At 34.6% G+C, this 19,116-nt stretch overlaps 1 protein-coding gene across 1 annotated transcript in view; it reads right to left on the bottom strand.

Moving 5' to 3' along the window:
• The window catches only part of LOC143367760 (dynein beta chain, ciliary-like), a 53,647-nt gene that overhangs the window by 17,317 nt on the left and 17,214 nt on the right, over nucleotides 1–19,116 (bottom strand). Inside the window, exons 16-36 of the mRNA XM_076809914.1 lie at nucleotides 18,592–18,854; nucleotides 17,769–18,079; nucleotides 16,706–16,821; nucleotides 16,148–16,359; nucleotides 15,317–15,520; nucleotides 14,040–14,111; nucleotides 12,869–13,084; nucleotides 12,504–12,741; nucleotides 11,080–11,272; nucleotides 10,365–10,542; nucleotides 10,146–10,274; nucleotides 9,213–9,432; nucleotides 8,256–8,417; nucleotides 6,820–6,966; nucleotides 5,354–5,515; nucleotides 4,106–4,342; nucleotides 3,043–3,264; nucleotides 2,414–2,665; nucleotides 1,182–1,308; nucleotides 802–935; nucleotides 157–394 (exon numbers count right to left, since the gene is read on the bottom strand). Of these exons, the coding sequence (XP_076666029.1) occupies nucleotides 157–394; nucleotides 802–935; nucleotides 1,182–1,308; nucleotides 2,414–2,665; nucleotides 3,043–3,264; nucleotides 4,106–4,342; nucleotides 5,354–5,515; nucleotides 6,820–6,966; nucleotides 8,256–8,417; nucleotides 9,213–9,432; nucleotides 10,146–10,274; nucleotides 10,365–10,542; nucleotides 11,080–11,272; nucleotides 12,504–12,741; nucleotides 12,869–13,084; nucleotides 14,040–14,111; nucleotides 15,317–15,520; nucleotides 16,148–16,359; nucleotides 16,706–16,821; nucleotides 17,769–18,079; nucleotides 18,592–18,854 (4,033 nt within the window). The remainder of the gene's footprint in view (nucleotides 1–156; nucleotides 395–801; nucleotides 936–1,181; nucleotides 1,309–2,413; nucleotides 2,666–3,042; nucleotides 3,265–4,105; nucleotides 4,343–5,353; nucleotides 5,516–6,819; nucleotides 6,967–8,255; nucleotides 8,418–9,212; nucleotides 9,433–10,145; nucleotides 10,275–10,364; nucleotides 10,543–11,079; nucleotides 11,273–12,503; nucleotides 12,742–12,868; nucleotides 13,085–14,039; nucleotides 14,112–15,316; nucleotides 15,521–16,147; nucleotides 16,360–16,705; nucleotides 16,822–17,768; nucleotides 18,080–18,591; nucleotides 18,855–19,116) is intronic.

Genomic DNA, 19,116 nt, shown 5'->3' with positions numbered 1-19,116 from the left:
TTCTGGGCAGGGGCCCAGGCGGCAACTGCTCATCGGCCGCCCTGTTAAATCCGCCACTAGGAAAGACTCCGGTGACTTATGCACGGTAGTACCTGTATGCACAAAATGAATAACTCTTGTGATGAACAAGTATATAAGTTACTAATTCGTGTCTACCTGACTCCTGCAGATAAGGTTGAATAGCTCTGACCACTTCAGGTTGAATATTTTCTTTATCGTAATTTCGAAGCGCGGCAAGGAACCCGTCGACGTGTCCCATCATTACCTTACACGCTTTCCAACTCCTGTCCTTTGGAATTTTCCCTTTGGGAGAAAATAGAACCAAAACTGCTGCGCATACCATCGCTACTTGGTCCGGAGGCGTCCCAAAGGATTTCAGTTCGGTCAGGTTGCTCTATAAATTGGATGGTTTGAATTTTTAGTTAAATTCACAAGTGAGTAAATTTTTGTCACGAGCAAAACAATTAATAATTTTGCTGTTGCAAATACTGCACTGTATACAAAACACACAGCTACATATGCTATGGCTCATAATTATTTACCTGTTGTACACACATAGTTCATCATTATGACAAAAACAACGCAAAGCGTGCCTGGTCAGTTATTTAATAATAACTTAAAATTTTTATAACTACAAGTATAATTTTTTCAAAATTGATGTTCATCATTTTTCTGGCGTTTTCTTCTTTTGAACTGTTGAACTTTTTTTAAATAGTTAAGAATGATGAAAGAACTCGAAGATGACGTAAGATGACATTTTTTATGTATGTACGTGCACTATGATTTAAAAAAATGTGTTACCTTGTTTAATGTGTCAAGAGCAGCTTCAGCTTGCCGAACAGCGGGTTCTGCTTTTACCAAGTCCTCATCGCAACGTTTTTGCCGTTCTGCCACTGTTTCCTTTATTTCCGCTACTTTTGTTTCCTCCTCGGACACTAAATATTAATACTCATATATAAATATTATACAGCGTTTGTAGTGGAAAAAATGATTAATAGAACATTTGCTGAATAACATGATTACAAATAAAACTTTTCTGTGGTGCAAATGTGATGGTCACGATACTAGACATTTCATAAGATACTTTCTAATATTGAAAGCTTCAATAAATGGGTATAATTATAACTGATGAATTTCGCTTCGTGATTTGTATACAAATAAGTTAATATCTGGGACTATACCCATGGCCTTCTCAGTTTCGGCTTTAGCGTTCTCAGCTCGAACCTCAGTAAGGATTTTATCTGCAATTTCGTTCTTCTTTTTCAACTCGATTTCTTGGGCTGCTAATACAACTCTTAAATCGCTTACCTATCATTTCAAGTTGAAAAGCTCTGTTAATCTACTAAAATAATTATTCAACAAAGTATGGATATTTATAAATACTAATCTTTCAATGGCAAGAGTCCCAAATAAGAAGCAACAAATGTTAAATAATTTTTCATTATTATCCAAATAATATTCAAGTCAGTAATCATTGAAATAAAAAAGTGCGTGAAAAAATTCCCGTGTCGCGGTAAACAATGAAAAGGTCTGTGTTCATTGTTTTGGTCAACCCTACTGTAAGTATAATTTCATCGAACAATAATGGAGTTCATAATGCGCGTGCCCAAACAGAACACGAAGAGGTAATTGGGGAACATTACCGCCACCACTCTACAATGGGCACTCTGTGGGAACAACGATTACTACATTCGAGGTTTACAAGACGATCTAGTTTCGAGGCATCAGCACTGGCAATTAGGGTTTTGTCGGTTTTTGAAAACCGGATTTGAAAACCGGTTTTTATTTATGAATTTGTAAAATTCGTAAACCGGTTTTTAAATTAATACTAGAATTAATATGTAGAAATTAATTAATTATTTAATTTAAAACATTAACATTTTGACTTGAAATTGCCTCGGACACAAGCATATTGTAGTAGGTAACAGTTTGCTGTAAAGCTAATCTTCATGAGTTCATATTTTTTTAAGAAAAATACTAAATGAAATAAAGATTTATAATTTATTTTTTGTATTTTAGTTATTTTAGTTTTTTTTTCATTCGGTTTTGTATGCAGTCTATTTTATTTTTTAGTTATTTTAGTTTTTTTTATTTATTTGGTTTTGTATAGATAGAGTATATTTTATTTTGTTATATTTTTGTAATTCCATAAAAAAACTATTAAAGAAACTGAAATTTTTAAAAATAAGTATATATATTTATTTACTATTTTAATTATATTTATTTTGTGAACATTCAAAAACCGGCGTAACTGTTTTTTTTTAGGGGAATAGTGGAAATCGAAAACCGATTTTTTCAAAAGTCAAAGGCCTCAAAGGCCTTCACCAACTTTGCTGTGTTTTCCAACAGCTCCTCCTACAAACTCCACTATTGCTCGTTGCATTTGTATAAACATTATCAGTGAAATAATTACTTGAGCAGCGCAGGATTCTAGTTTCTCCAAACCATTTTTCAATCTCTCTTGCATAGCCTTTACATCGTAGGTTCTCTCCACGAGTAACTTCGAATATAAATAAATCTGTTCTAAGAACGACTTCGGAGTGGTGTAATTGTATCTTCTCTCGTTTTGGAAATAAAGGGCCGAAATATCGTTGACACTTGTGTGTGCGAATGACATAAACAAAGAGGCCGACGCCTTGTACGGTTGTGGAAGGTCCTCTAACTCCTGCAATCAATAAAGGGTAAATTAAAATTATATTCACAACGAATAACGTGTTTAAATAACTGGACTTATTGATCATTAACGAAGTACATAGAATTAATTTATTAGTCAATTAGATGTACGTATTAGATGGCCACTTGCTTTCCAAAAGAAAGTGTTAGTACACTCCATTCCATATAAGAGCAGACCCACTACCGATTTACGACCGATCTGCGCAGCTACCACGGATCTGACACACGCGATTGGTGGTAGCACTGTTGCGATTGGTCGTAGCACTTTCCCCGCCGGTTTCCCACCAATCAACAGTACATCCCTGCGCGGAACGAGTCCACTCTAAAGTGGAATGCAGTGCAGAAGCTTTCTTATAAACATATTCTTACTCCTAAAAATCTAGTGGAAACCGATCTCAAAGCTTCTTGCGGCCAAGTTTGAAACCAATTGATGGAAGTGTTGTTTACGATAGCTGGGAACTGTCTGGCTCTGTTCCGCAGTGTCGGACCAACGGGAGAAAAGCAGAGGACGCATTTCAATCGATTTCGAACTCGATCGATGAAAAACTTCCAACAATTTTCGTTGGTGTCCATCATACCTGTTTGTTTCACCTGAAAATCATTGGCGCGTAAAGAGGACGCTAATAAGAAATACAGAAATAAAGTGTCAATTAGATTCAAACATTTGATTAATTATTTCAATTTGAAGTTCATTAAAAATATATTTTTTTAATAGTTTCGTTTAATTTCTAGCAGATTAATTGTTTATTTAATCTTTATACTTAAATGAACGTTGTACAATCAGTTTTACTATTCGTGGCGTGCAACAACTTGTACCCAAGATATGTATTAGGGAGGAGCGATACTATATAGGCGAAAATTTAAATTTCAATTTTCAGTTGGCCTGGGTGCGGGGTAGTATCATATAATATGATCATTTTTAGGAGAAAAAGGAACCTGAAGACATGAATATTTTTCCAAATTTTTTTTACAGTTGTGTTTGATTAATCAAAAGACAACTGAATATTTTTCCAAAATTTGTTTACAGTTGTGTCGGGTTAATCAAAACACAACTAATCCCGCACCCAGGCCAACTGAAAATTCAAATTTAAATTTTCCGCCATCCATTTTAAAAAAATGAATGAGAAATATTTGTATTAATGGCAATGCTTTTTCATTAGTAAAATTGTTACATATAGTATGCAATTTGTATTGTATGTCACATATTCATTTATTTACAAGGGAATTGGAGAAAAATTGCAGGTTTGTAGAGAACTTCATTAGAAGTATCCAGCAATTTTTTTTATGCTACTTTTTGATTTTTCAGGGTGAAAGCATCCCTTAAAGGTTAATGTGTGCTGGAGATGGAGAGAATTGAATAAATTAAAATAATTTACAAAAATATAAATTAATGCTGTTATTGGAATACCTAATATAAATAATCTAACATTACCTCGTTCCTGACGGAATTCACGATATTATCGATTTCCTCGTCGGCGAATAATTCCGAAATTTCACCAAAGGCAAGCATATCGTTTATGAGAACTAAAAATCCTTCATCAGCAACGTGGGAATCGGTCATCACGAATGTAATCCCTATTGATTTAAGGCCAGCCTTTAAATATAAACCTGCCAGATCGGTTCGTAAGTCAGTCACCGAATATCCCGTTTTCAATTGTAATTGGAAAATCTTTAAACAGAAATAAAGAGACACATTAAATAACTCTAAAAATTATGGAAACTCAGGAACCTAAATCATTGAGAATTTCGGATTTTTTTTAGAATGTCCACTTATACGTTCCATGTCCATCGTAGCGTCAATGTTTGAGCTGTGAAAGTTTGCCAGTTAATTTTGGTCTTATAAAACAGTTACGTCGTTCCAAATATCGCAGTCATTATTTATGCTGAATACACAAGTTTATGGTAAATTCGTTTTACATTCCTTAAATGTTTGAAATACTTCTTCCGAATTTCACTTTGCGAGCATCAGGCAGTAAAAGAATTTCGAATTAGCTCATACGGTGTTATTAAATTTTACTTAAAAATTAATAACACTGAACACGGCGAGAATGTTTAAATAAAATTATTGAAATTTAAAAAGGATTAATTTCGAATAAAGAATATATTAATTCAAAGATTTTGGCTTTAAAATCTCGCCGTTTTCAGTGTTATTAAATTTTATTTAAAAGTTTATTTAATTTTTTTTAAATGTATATAAAATTTTTTAAAAATTATATAAAAATTTAAAAAATTTATATAAAAATTAAAAAAAATTATATAAAAATGTGAAAAATTTATTTAACAATTTTAAAAATTTTAAAAAATTTATATAAATTTAAAAAATTTATATAAAATTTTAAAAATTTATATAAAATTTAAAAAATTTATATAAAATTTAAAAAATTTATATAAAATTTTAAAAATTTATTTAAAATTTAAAAAAATTGTTTAAAAATTAATAACACTGAAAACGGCGAGAATTTTTAAATAAAATTTAATAACACTGAAAACGGCGAGATTTTAATGCCAACATCTTCGAATTAATATATTCTTTATTCGAAATTAATACTTTTTAAATTTCACTTCGCCAATAATAATATCAATGATACTGCTATTTCGTTTTGGTGCGATGTAACATAACTTTATATCGATTAGAGAAGTATACGATCGAGGGTCTCGGAAAGAGTCTCTGCAAAAGTACCTCTAAACCGGAAATGAAGCCAGCAAGGAACGAAAGAGATTGCTTTCCAGTTCCACCAACGCCCACCAGTAGCGCGTTTCCTCTTGGTGATTCCAAAATACGATTTATTTGGCACACGTGGTGCATTGCGTCGTCGAATAAAACCAAATTCATCGCTCCTACCTAGTTAAGATCATAAAGCACTGAAACTTGAGTAGAAAACGCTGAAATTATAGAACAATGTAATTATAAAGAAAATAAAGGATAAGGGGTACAGAGCTCGCCCCATATAGAACACCAGCGGCGCTAGTGTAGCGCTCACGCAAGATGCGATGGAGACTGTATAACTTTCTCCAAATAAGGAATATGGAGTTTACGTGTTGCGAAAAATATTCACGACTTTGGAGGCATTAAACGAATATTTTATATTGTTGGCCAGCGGTTTAAATTGCCGTGGAGCATATTTTAACGAAACACATCAAACCTAAATAGTAGTAACCTCCAGTAAATTAAGGGCTGTAAGGACCGAGCTTGAACTCTGTGAGGTTCAAACTTTGAAAACCTTTTTCAATAAAGTTGAAATATAAATTAATTTTTCCAGGTTTGTGGGGTTATACATAGTCAGGCGGCCGAAAAGAGGTGAATGTTTCTGATTTTTTTTTTTAAAGCGGAGGCATATATTTTTATAGAACTTTTTGCATTTAAAAGAGCAACATTTAAAGAACATTTGGTAATTTTTTCGTAGAAAAATATTTTCGTTTATAATAAAATAACAACCGACATTCTAGAAGCCATTTTAAAAATTTGGTTTTTCGGTGAGCACTGCCATTCGGAACCGGTTTATCTAAAATCAGAAAACAAAACAGATTTCGTTAGTATATTAATGTATCCTCTGATTACCGGAGGGAATTTCCGAAATATTAATTTAAAACAAAATGGCGGCTATTCAAAGTTGAAGTCCTAATTTCTTTCGCGTGATTTTTGCACGAAAAAGTCAAAATTTCAACTTTAACTAGCCGCCATTTTGTTTTAAATTAATATTTCGTAAAATTCTCTCCGTCAACCTGAGGATACATTAATATACTAACGAAATCTTTTTTGTTTCTTGATTTTAGATAATCTGGTTCCGAATGGCAGTGGTCACCGCAAAAGCAAATTTTTAAAAATGCTTCTTGGATGTCGGCTGTTACTTTATTATAAACTTAAATATTTTTCTACGAAAAAATTACCAAATGTTCTTTAAATGTTGCTCTTTTAAGCGCAAAAAGTTTTGTAAAAATATACGCTTCCGCTTCTTCAAAAAAAATTCACAAATATTCGCCTCTTTTCGGCCGCCTGACTAGGTATAACCCCTTAAAGAATTTACTGTTCAACACTGAACTCTAATTTGTCATGTGTGTTTGTATTTCACCTATTCCATTCATTTTAATGTTTTTCTAGCTGTTAAATCCTGAGGATCGATAATGCATACTTAAAGATTTCATTACCAATTCATTATAATTCAGCAAAGCTTCCTCCAACAATTTTGTCAATTGCGGCCAATCTTGTATTGGCATGTATTTCGGTTCACCAATGCCGTCCGCGAAATGACAGTATATCATTGGCTCAGAATATATAATATTCTCGTCCATTTCCTACGATGAACATATGTATACATATACATATACAGTATTACATATATAGCATTCAGTATACAGTCAAACCTCCTATAACGTAAGGCTGTCCGAGTACTCGAATATTCGAGTAGCTTGAAGTTCGGACCGAGCCGAGACTCGGTTTCCGAGTCGAGCCGAGTACCCGTAAAAACCGAGTAGCTCGAAAGTACCGATAGGGTCGATAAAACCGAGTAGCTCGAATTTTTTCGAGCGACTCAAATTTTTTCGAGCGACTTAAATTTTTTCGAGCGGCTCGAAAGAACCAACAGACAGGAATTTTTTTTCGAGCGGCTCGAATATACTTGGAGCAGATCGAAATTTTCGTGTAGACCAACTGTGTCGAGTAGCTTGAAGCTTGAACATTTCGGGCACTACGAATGTTTCGAATATTTTAGGTTACGAAGAAAAAAAGAAGAAGAAAAGAAAGATAACATAAAGAGATACCTATGTACGAATACGTTCATAAATACACAAAAAAAGAAGAAAAAAAGATAATTTGAATTTAGTATTTTCAAAAGTTATAGAATATTTCCATTCACAGCTTACATTTTAATTATTCACATTACTTATTGAGAACCATTATTTACATTCCCGTGGATAAACTTAACCTAAAATATTCTAAACATTCGTATTGCCCGAAATATTCAAGCTTGAAGCTTCAAGCTACTCGACACAATCGGTCTGCTCGAAAATTTCGAACTGCTCCATGTATATTGTCGGATTTAAGTCATTGTATTCTCTATTTTGTATTTCTATGGTTTTCCTGTTTATAAATAAATGATGAATGATGAATGATGAATGATGAATGATGAATGATGAATGATGAATGATGAATGATAAATAATGGTAAATGGTAAATAATAAATAAATAATAATAAATAATAAATATTCGAGCCCCTCCAAAAAATTCAAGCTTCTCGATTCTTTCGGGCCGCTCGGTTTTTACGAGTACTCGGCTCGGCTCGGCTCGGCTCGCTTTTTCCGAGTACTCGAACAGCCTTACTATAACGCGATTAATTCGAACAGCCTTACTATAATGCGATTAATTCGTACCGCGTTATGTGGAAACCGCGTTGTAAGAAATTCAGAATTACATTGTTACAAATCATATTAATTCGAACCGTGTTATATCGAACCCGCGTGATTAGAGTACCGCGTAATAGGTAGGAGGTCTGTCGCAATTTTTGCTCCGCGTTATGAGAATACCGCGTTATAGGAGGGTTTACTATATTCAGAAATGGGTGATATTTAAATTACGCGAGACTTACAGCTATATTTTTACGAAGTGACTCCCTTAACAATTGCTGAAGTAGTTTTTTATCTTCAGAATCTACTAATTTGTCAGAATATACTCTGGTTGCTTCGTGAACATACAATTTTATTAAATGATTAGCTGTTGGCACAGTCTCGCCATTGGCAAAAAGTATACCCTAGAAAGAACAATAGAGAATAACAGTAAGCACACTAATACTAATACAAACACTACACAATTTATAAATTAGAAACATATTATTTTCTACTTTTTCTTGTATTTATAGTTAATAAAAACATGAATAAAAAGCATTCAGATCATTCAGACTAAAAGATTGTTGCACTCTCTTATGCAAATGAAATATGCAAATATAGTAGATCCTCGATTATCAAAATTGAGCTAATCGGTTTTTTCGAATAATTAAAGGAGCCCATATCTGTCGTGTTAATTCGAAAGGGCGTATCTGGTCGAAGGGTGGTTTTGAGATAAATGAAGATATGTATACTGTGCCATCGGTATGCTATATAAATCGGATTGGGTTAAATATTAAATCTGGATAAAAAGGTATCTAAATATTTGTGACAAACCCGTAAAATATTTCATGAACTCCAAAGGAAACTTTGATGGATACGCCCAAAATCAGGCACCAATTTCAAATACGTCCGAAATATAAACTGTTATATCTTCAGTTTTAATACAGATATGTCAACTTTTTTGTTACGTGTTCGATTAACCCTTTCGAATATTTGTTACGACTATTTTATGCTTACTCCTATTGTTAGAACGATGCCTGTAAGGGCAATTATTTTACCAAAGACTGCTTTTTGAATAATCAATTATTCGAAAAAACGTCATTCTGGTAATTGAATGTTTAATTAAACATGTGTAAGTTTTGAGAATTGAAGGTATAGAGAATGCAAATACTGTTATGGATGAACTTAAGCCTGTTAGTCAATTTTTGAGTAATTCTTACCTGAAAAATATTTGAAAGGTCACGCAAATTGAATAGATAATGAAATTTCAGTGCAGTTGGAAGGAAAGTGGTTGAAACTTTTCCGTGACAATATAATACCGCTGCCAATAAAGGCTCCGTAATTTTCAATAACAAAGTGTTAAATTTATGGATAGGACTCGTCAGATGCTGTTCTAGCATTTGACTGTAGATCATTATTAAATTCGTCTCAGATGGAAAGCTGTAATACAAGATTAAATTTTTAACTTGTACAACTGAAAAAAAAACATGCATGTATATTCAAAGCTCAAACATAAACATATACATTTCCAACTACTTTAACGTGTCCAGAATTATTATTTATAAACAGCGAATAGTTAAATTAAATTTTTTTCTTTATTTATTAGCTTATCCATAAACAATATCTAATGAAAATAATCTAACTCTCTTTCTAAAAATTTTTTGCAAATATTTATCTATTCCATCACAGTATAGTGCAGTGTTTCCCAACCTTTTTTGAGTCGCAATCCGGTAAGGTAAAGTAAATTTAATAAGGTAAAGAGACCACATTAAAAATAGTTATTTCAGAATATAATTCTAACTCTATAATTAAAATAAATAAGTGTTAAAAAGCGCCAACTAATAAGAACCGAGACGACTTCCCAGAACACTTTGCGACCCACAAGTTGGGAATCACTGGTGTGGTGAGAAACATTGACTAAATTACTGATGTATTTTTCCTGTTTTTTTTTTCTAAAAAAAAAAACTGATTAGTGAGCATATAAGTGATCAACAATTCTAAAAACGGTATTGAGTGAGTGCTGATACAAATTACGTTTACAAGATTAATTTCTCTTGTTATAGAAAATTCTTTTTATAGAATCTAAAGTACTGTTAAAGAAATTTAAATAATTATAGCCCCTCGTTTTAGTTTCTGCATGGTATATAACTTACTTAACAGCAAAAACAGCAAAATGCCTCTGCAAGCGGGGATTAATAACGAAGCTTCCTGCTGTAGGATTCATGCACGACACATATTGCGTGTTGTGAATTTCTTTTAAACTCAGTTTCGTTCTATCGTACCTAAGATCATTGAAATAGCTGAATTATTATTGCATTGCCAACGAAAGATGAGACAGAAATCGAAGCACAATCTTTGAACGAATCATGTACCAATGATTATAATCGATGTGTTGCCTGATAAGTGTATGCGGCTGCACAGTGCCGTAAGTATCGACCTCAGGCATATTCATGTCGTCGATGAAGTATATTAACTTTTTCATTCCTGGTGGGCCATAATTTCTGCCAGTCTTTTTCTCCAAGTGTTTCTCCATAGTCCTTTGCAACATTTCTTAAATAAGTTATACCCAATTATTCTCTTATTTTGTGTAACAATTAAGAACAATAAAATAGCAAACGAATACATAAGGGTTGGGGTTCGTTTTTTATTCATAAAAAAACTTCATATATAAATAAAAGCACATTTATTTTTTATGTGCTTATAAAATTAAGCGGAGATTAAGTGGACGTTGTTGAGAAAATGGAAAGCATAGGTAGGTATTTGACATTACACTGCGTTCCATATAAGAGCGGACCTGCGCCCCTACCGATTTGCGACCGATCTGCGCAGCTTCCACGGATCTGACACACGCGATTGGTCGTAGCAGTTTCGCGATTGGTCGTAGCACTTTCCCTGCCGGTTTCCTACCAATCGACAGTACATCCCTGCGCGGAACGAGTCCGCTCTAAAGTGGAACGCAGTGCAGTGTCGATATGAGCTGCGAAAGTATAAAAATAATCGAAATTGAATCAGTTATTTCAACACGTTGTTTATAAGAAACATTAAGATTTTTTTAAAACAATGTTAATGAATATCAGTGTTAATTACCAGAAGTAGTATAATAATTAAGGGGGACGTTGGCAATGTTGTAATCGTCCGAAAGTAATGCTAATTTCTCAGCAATGATTACGCTCTTCCCTGAACCTGCAGCGCCTATTAACATCATCGGCACTTTTTTCTTGATGAAAACATCCAGGAAGAAATGCAAACATGCCGTTTCACCGGTAGACACTAGAGTCGACTATGAAATGGAATTGTTTTAAAGGATTAAGGAGTTAGTTGGAAAATTCATTAGATAATATAAAGACTGAAGGATGAAAGGTGTCGAGGTATTGATGAGCTCATTACGTGACACACCCATCTTACAAAGGTACACCCACTTACATATATACGAATATTAATACTAAATGAGGTGGAAGTTAATACTCGCTAAATATGCGAGTGATGTAATAGGGTGGCCCTTACTTTTAACCTGCAAATTCATTTGCTCCCACACCCTAATATGCTTCTATTTCATAAAAAATAGTCCCTGAGACAGATTATTGCAATCAGACCACAGTAAAGGGTGCCGACCAGGCCTTGAAGTTTAGAATTCATCAATAGTTTAGTGAAAATTAACCCATCCCTTTCCTTAAATTCTACATTTGCTATTTTTATTGCCCGTTCTATTGCAATTGCCTCTGCTGTGAAAATAGCCGCCCTGTTACTAACGCTCAGGTCTCTTTCCTGCCAGGTATTATCGTTACTATTCTTTATTACTATGCCTATGCCAGCGAAGTCCAGGTGGGCGGTCCGAGGACGCTAGTAATGTAAAATTGTACATAACTTTAAAAGGTTTTAAAAAAAATCGGTACGTACTTCGATGGAGGATGTAGTTTAGCAGCTACTGTAAAAATTTCAAGCGAATGGAATCAAATTTGTTCAAATGATGCTGCTGGCTAATTTAAAAAATGTGGTTTAAAAAAAATGCGTTTAAAATGCCACTTTGAAAAAAAGAGAAGAAAAAAATAGCTTGAAACTACTTGAGATGTGTATAATAGAGGCGTTTAAACAGATTTTCCACTTATTTCTTTGATTACCCACAAACAATTGTTAAAGGTACAGTACGTTTTTGTTACCCCTTAATGTTTAGAATTTGAAGAATTTCTCAAAACTGGTAAGCCCTATTGAAATTTTGTTCAAACAATATTAAAAGAGCATTGAGTTTTCTACAATTACTGTATACATAAGTTTTTCGTGCTTCCAACCATTCTTTAGATAATAGCGTTTGAATATAGAGAGGCCCCGCACTTCGCACGTCCCACCTGCACAGCGTGACGTATTGTCTATAGTTGCCTATAATCACTGTTGTACATATTAAATGTGTCGTTTAATTTTAATGTAATGAAAATATGAAATGTAAAGAAATAAATTAGATTCTTTCAATTTGCCCCGAAATTATTAGATGCGAGGGAAAAATTGTTTAAACTAACTTGCAGAGGTAAATCAGGATCCAATTCGAAGAGTGTCACTTTCTCTGTCCATGGGACCAACTTTTTCGTTTCATTTTCAATAAAAAAGTTGAACACACTTTCGCCGGGAGGAAATTTGATTGTTTTGAATTCATGTTGCCACCATTTATTGAACTCGTTTCTCCAATCAATCAGCTGGTCTTGGAAAGTCGCTGATCCAAACGCCCAAATGCAAGCAAAACCAAAATACAGTTCGTGCCTTTTTTTTTAGGTGGAGAAGGTACAATTAATGAAACAAACCACGAATTAGATTGCGGTAGAATTTTAAGTATGTATTGCAATTCTTATTTGAATATTGGGTCGTTGGAACTTATTTTCATTTATACCATTCTTTCGGACAGTCAGGAGGTACATTTTCCGGGGTCAAGAAGTAGTCCAACAAGTTGCAAAGCATTTCCAGATGACAGATTTCTGGCAACGGAGTAATTTTTTTAAACTTGTGTTTCATCACTTCTAAGATGGGTGGAACATATTTGTCGAACAAAATAGTTAAATTCGCCCTTTCAGGCGGGTCTCGTGTTTCTATCCAGCTAATTGCGAATCTAGATTAGTTATGGAAATAATTCTTCTAATTTATTATGCGACAGGAACGCTACTTACATTTAATTTAAAACAAAAATATAAATCGTTAAACGTGTTGGAGATCCGACACGTTTTCATTGATTTCGTAATTGGGTAGGTTGGTACACGAATTCATTAACTATCCATAAAGAAAATACTGTTATATTTTCGATCCAATATAAGTGACAGATATTTCAAGTTAATTAATTATTTGAAAGTAAATCTGGATTATGATTATTATTTCCTCTGATTAAACGCGTTCCGGTTATCAAAGCAGGTGTAATATTTTTATATATATATAAATTTATTTTATGAAATGGTAAAAAATCTTATTCTAATATATGCATCCCTTATATTAAGGGGTTACTACTGTAAAACAGTCGAGAAATCGTAATTTTTTCCGGTTAAATATTAGTTTGAAATCTCTAGAACAACTTTTTCCCATACATATAACACATTTGAAACTGAAACATTGAAACACATTTTTTTCCCTTAAATCTCTCGCGGAGAGCCGCTAAAAAATCTGGCACCAACCATCTATCGACGAGAGAGAAAATAGGAAACACAATGAAGCGTCAATAACTTAGTTTTAATAAACAACGAGTATAAGTATAAGTGACCTTGACAACATTTTTCGAATTTTATTGACCAGTATTAAGTTTCAGTTGGATTAGTAAGCAGAAACATTTCCGTCGTTACATTAAAAAACGTAACTCGTAACCAGCTTGACTAAAGTTTTGCGAACATCTCAGAAACTAAGCCGCGGTTACATGTGGATATAGGAAAAAGTTACTCAGAATAATAACCCTGACAACATATTTCAAGGTCATTGAAATCGGCGAGGAAAGCGGACTTCTAAATAATTACGGCAACTTTTAGCTACAGCAATAATTGCACATTTATATTTATCGAAATAGTAAATAAACATTTACTCACGGATACCATCCAATATCCCCTGGATTTATATACAGAATTCCAGCTCTGGAAACGGTAGCTGGTGTCGCTGTCCTGAAATTTAATTTTGTGTGTAGTTATGAGTTTAATGACGAAACAATACGAATATACCGAAATATGTACTTATGATTAATACATATAAAATATCAAGTCGATGGGCCTGGGTTGGATATTTGTTCCCGCGGAATATTATATTGTTGGCTAATAAGCACAATTGAAGGGTAAGGGGGAAAAACGAGGAATGTCAATTTTTTGTGATTTTGCGATTTATAGCATACTAGCTTTACTACTCGGCTTCGCCCGAAATTTAGATTCTGATTTTTACAAAAAAAAATATTTTTTAATTTTGTTTTTGTAAAAATAGTCACATTCAACCGGATTAGCTAAGTATAATGAGCTGGGACACATTTCGTGACCCCAGAGTTTACCCTTCGAAATTTTTTAGGCAACAGAGAGACGTCCGCAGTTGCCCCCCACCCCTGGCTTTTGAGAAAAAATCGCTCATTTTTCAAAACTGATCTTTATTAAGTTTATACTAAAAAAGGGAATTTTTTAAATATCGGTTTTAAATCTTTAATTAAATTGGCACTATAAATTGGGTTTAAAAAAGCAAGAGGGGTATATTTTGCTTTACCATCATCTCAAAGTTGCCCCCCACCCCCGCGAAACAAGTCTTCGGACGCCCCTGTAGAGAAACACGCAAACACTTTCTGCTTCATATATTAAGATTTTGTTGGTGGCAACTGAGACTACAGAACTGTCGAATCAGAAAGAATTATAAATTCAAATCCTTCCGTAAAATAACCTAAAGCTTTAATGTACTGGTTAAAAACAGGTAATGCCCACTCTGCACTGGAATAAAACACGGAATGTCCCCACTAAGCATAAGCTTCTGTCGAAATACGAATATTGCGTGATATTGCACATTTGTGGCATCCCCCCCCCCTCCCCTCCCCCTTACCATTCATTTGTAAACGTACATTAAAATAAAAAATCCGATTTCCACTCCTTTCTAGGAAACTTGATACATTTTATTTCAGGCGTGTCTTACAAAGAAGAGTCCCGAATTGGAAAATTCAGAAAATTATGAAACTTCCGGAATACGTGGAGGGTATTTTCGTAAATAATAATTTGCCCTACCAGAGTTCATTTTAGGGGGTGAAATCAACCGTAGGAAATTCAACTGCTTTTCCTTTTCTTTCGTATTTGCGTTTAATGTACACATTGTTTATTCATTCGTGCAAACAAAGTATCATTACCTAAGGTTGGATATCTCGAAGAGGAGTCTCATTTGTTGCGTCAATGCGATTCGTTCGTTACTAGCCAACGTTAGCACCTTATTATCGTCCATAACAGTGTTCAACGATTCGATCCACATTGGATCGATATCACCGTCGAAGACGATCCATTTGGGGTCGTTTCCTGACATGTTTGCTTGGTCTCTCATTATCATCGAGAACAATCTGATTAAACATTAATTATTTCACTTCCTTGGGCAATTTCTTTGAACTTATGGAAAGATAGTAGAAGCGTAGAAAAGTTTCTCGCAATTGATAGGAATATGTAGGTATCAACTTTGTATCAATGTCTATCCAGGGTCAATACTCTAGGGGGTGATTATACAGGCAAAAATAAGTCGAAAATCAGGAGTGACGAAATTGCGGTAAAGGCTTCGTTTTCGAGAAAATTGACTTTGAATTCACCTAAATACGCGTCCATCGCTGGCGCTTGAGGGGCACGCAGAGGTGAACGGGACGCGTCAGCTGCCCGTAGGACGTCCACCTCCGCGTGCCCCTCAAGCGCCTGCGATGGACGCGTATTTAGGTGAATTCAAAGTCAATTTTCTCGAAAACGAAGCCTTTACCGCAATTTCGTCACTCCTGATTTTCGTCTTATTTTTGTCTGTATAATCACCCCCTAGAGTTTTGGCCGCAGGTAGAGGAACACCCTCTATATGTATGGGAAGCTAAAAGAGAAAGTGCACTTTTTAAGCGCTGAATTCATCCCTAATGTGGACCCCATATACATATGTGTTACAGGACAGCCTCTATATCGGAAATTGTCTTAAAGTATAACGAGAAGATTCAAACCCGTCTTTCCACTCTCGAGTTGCAGGATTAATGACTCCAAATAGTTCATCATTCGTCACAGCTTTCGGGTTCAAGTCGTTATAATGGGGTTTTAGCTTCTGCTTGGAGTACGTTCGATTGAGTGTCTTCCAAACCTGAGACTTCCCTGTTCCAGCAAAACCGACGATAAAAACCGAATGGCGAACATGAAGCAATTCTTCTAGTTGCACAACCTGAACAGTTTAATTTAATTTTTGAACGATTTGTAATGCAAACAAATTATTTGAAATTTTGCATACCTAATAAGGTGGCAAATTAGTTATTAAGTTACTCGTCTGCAGGAAATAAAGTACAGTTGATAATGCAAAAGATTGCATTATTTTCTCTAACGATGAGTTCACTTAGCATGAGGGAAATATTTGATAACCTTACAAGGGGATATTGTAAGCCAAGGGGTTAAATATCATTATAATGCGATTTGGCATGAAACAGAATTTTCGTTGAAATCTGCGACCCCGCATTGTGGCCTCGAGTGGTCAATCGAATGCTTGCTCGATAAATAAATTCCTTCACCCTTACTTTTAATATGAAACCATCCTCAGGTTGTAACGTTAAGTCAACAGCAGCCTCTTTGACTATTAATTCAAACTCCAGATCCCTTTTTCGCGGCACATCCAAAGCAGGAAATAGATCACCTAGGGAGATTCATAAACACGAATTAGTGTCACTATATAGCTACAGTACAAAATTAAATTGTATAATTTTCATTTATATTTCTGTTAAACACAGGGTGTTCAACTACAGGTGGGCATCCTTTTAGTAGCTGATTCTACGGGCCAAATAAGACTAAAATCAAGAATGCCGAAATTGCGTTTGTGGCTTCGTTTCCAAGATGTACGAGGATGCTCGGAGTGCTTTGTCGTTCGAATGTCAAGAAAACGGCGCTCGATAGTGAAAGTTCATCAATATCCGATGGAACAACGTGAGAACCGCTGAAAAACGCGAGTCTAGAAACCGTGAAACCGCGGCTTAAAAGCGAGTAATAATACAAAGTCGAACAAATTTCAGGGGTCAATAATTGCACCCCCTTGGAGTGAATTTGGGCAGCAAATAAAATTGCGTTGTATTCAGGAGAACGTCCCCAACATATTCACAAAGTTTCATGATTTTTGGAATTTCCGGGTTCGGGATCTTCCCTTGTCAAAAGTATGAGGGTTGAAACTTGGTAACTCGTTATGCATGAAAATGGTTACTCCTACGAAAAAACTCATAAAACCTTTTTTGTAGAGAATTTCCTAAGCTATGAATTTCATAATAACTACTATTGTCGTAAAATTGTTGGATAACGAGATATTCGCGATAAACAGTTGTTTTTTCAACCCTCTGTAACATTTTTAGCGGATGTTGGATCGATGGGGACTTTTGACATATTGTTTAAAGCGACGAAATAAAGGCCCATGCCAAAATGTAGCTTGCTGGGAATGATTCCATAGATTGGCCATATTTCCATCTAATTTTACTGGACTTGTAAATTCGCATTAATACAGGGTAATTTGAAAGATACTTTATAACGCAATTGCAACATGAGAAATTTAGACATTTTTACTTAAATTCGGCAAAAATACATGTACGTTAAACTTACCAATGAGCCCCATAAAGACAGGCACATCATCCGTCACAATTTTCGGGATATTGAAGTCCCTGAGAGCTCTCATTAATACCTGATCCTCGGGCCTCTGAGGATCATCCCTCTTTAATTGGCCAGCAACAACCAAAACCGATTTAATCGCTCTCAAACCCCAGTCGTAGTGATCTTGTTTCGATAAAAGCTCTCGACACAGCTGATAAAGTGTTATGAACTTTCTAGCCAATAATCTAGCCTCTTGAAAACCTTCTGCGACCAGCATTATTTCGCAGATCAAGTCGAAATCTGGCACCACCATCGCGCAAGGCCTTCAATGTTAATTAAATTCTACATAATTACTGCACAACAAAATAAGAGGAAATAACGACGTACACATGATGAAGTTTAAAAGAGGACATCATTCGAACATCGTGCACGAAAAGAGAATGAATGCTAATGATCCGACACTACTGTTCAGATCTAGCAATGTTAATCAAGTCTAGGAATATGAAGTATGACTTGTTTGCATTAAAAAAAAATTGAAAAAATATGTTTATATTCTCAAAGCACGTATTAATAAATAGAAAAAGCTTCAATTTAGTAAACACATTTTTTTGTGACAAAACAAAGTTCCAAACAGCGGTACATTATCAGGGCGTCACAGTGGAAAGGCCACTTAAATGCTAAGCAACAGCATCACTTCTCGGTCGATAATAATTGGAATCCTCACTTTAGTGATTTGCAATCCATTTAAATGGGTTCTGAGCATTCAATAATTTTACGTCAGTAATTACTGTCTTACTCTAAGAATAAGTAAATGTTTATATACGTTTTTATTTACCGAAACAAAGTTTTCAAATTTTCCGGTAATTCCGTTCTGCCGGCGTATCCAGGGTTCATAGTGATGAATATCCCAACAGTGGGCACAAGATTGATTTCTTCTCCGAAGAACTGAAACGTCGATTTACGACTCTTTATCCCATCTAAAACTGACTTCACTTGCACAGCAACGACAGACAGCACTTCCACGGAAATGCGGTTAAATTCATCGAAGCAACCCCACGCTCCCACTTGGGCAAGCCCTTTGTAAATATTCCCACAAGACTGGAAAATAAAGTAAAATACAACACAATTTAATTTTGAACTTATAAATCAAATGTTTTAATAACATTCGAAACTATAAATTTTCTGTGTTTTCAAATTAAAATTACCTTTTGAACTTCTAATTTTAAAAGGATGATTTTTTTTTATTGTTTTTTATTAATTTCTTTGGTTCACCGATTTTTTCTATTATTTTGGTTTTAATTAATATATTCTTTGCAAAGAGCAGAAGTGTAGGTACGTGAAGATCCATATTCTACTTCCA

This window comes from Andrena cerasifolii, chromosome 4 (assembly GCF_050908995.1).
Source record: "Andrena cerasifolii isolate SP2316 chromosome 4, iyAndCera1_principal, whole genome shotgun sequence".
NCBI classification, from domain to species: Eukaryota; Metazoa; Arthropoda; class Insecta; order Hymenoptera; family Andrenidae; genus Andrena; species Andrena cerasifolii.
The sequence above is the reverse complement of the archived record's forward strand: the minus strand, read 5'-3'. Positions and strand labels throughout refer to the sequence as shown.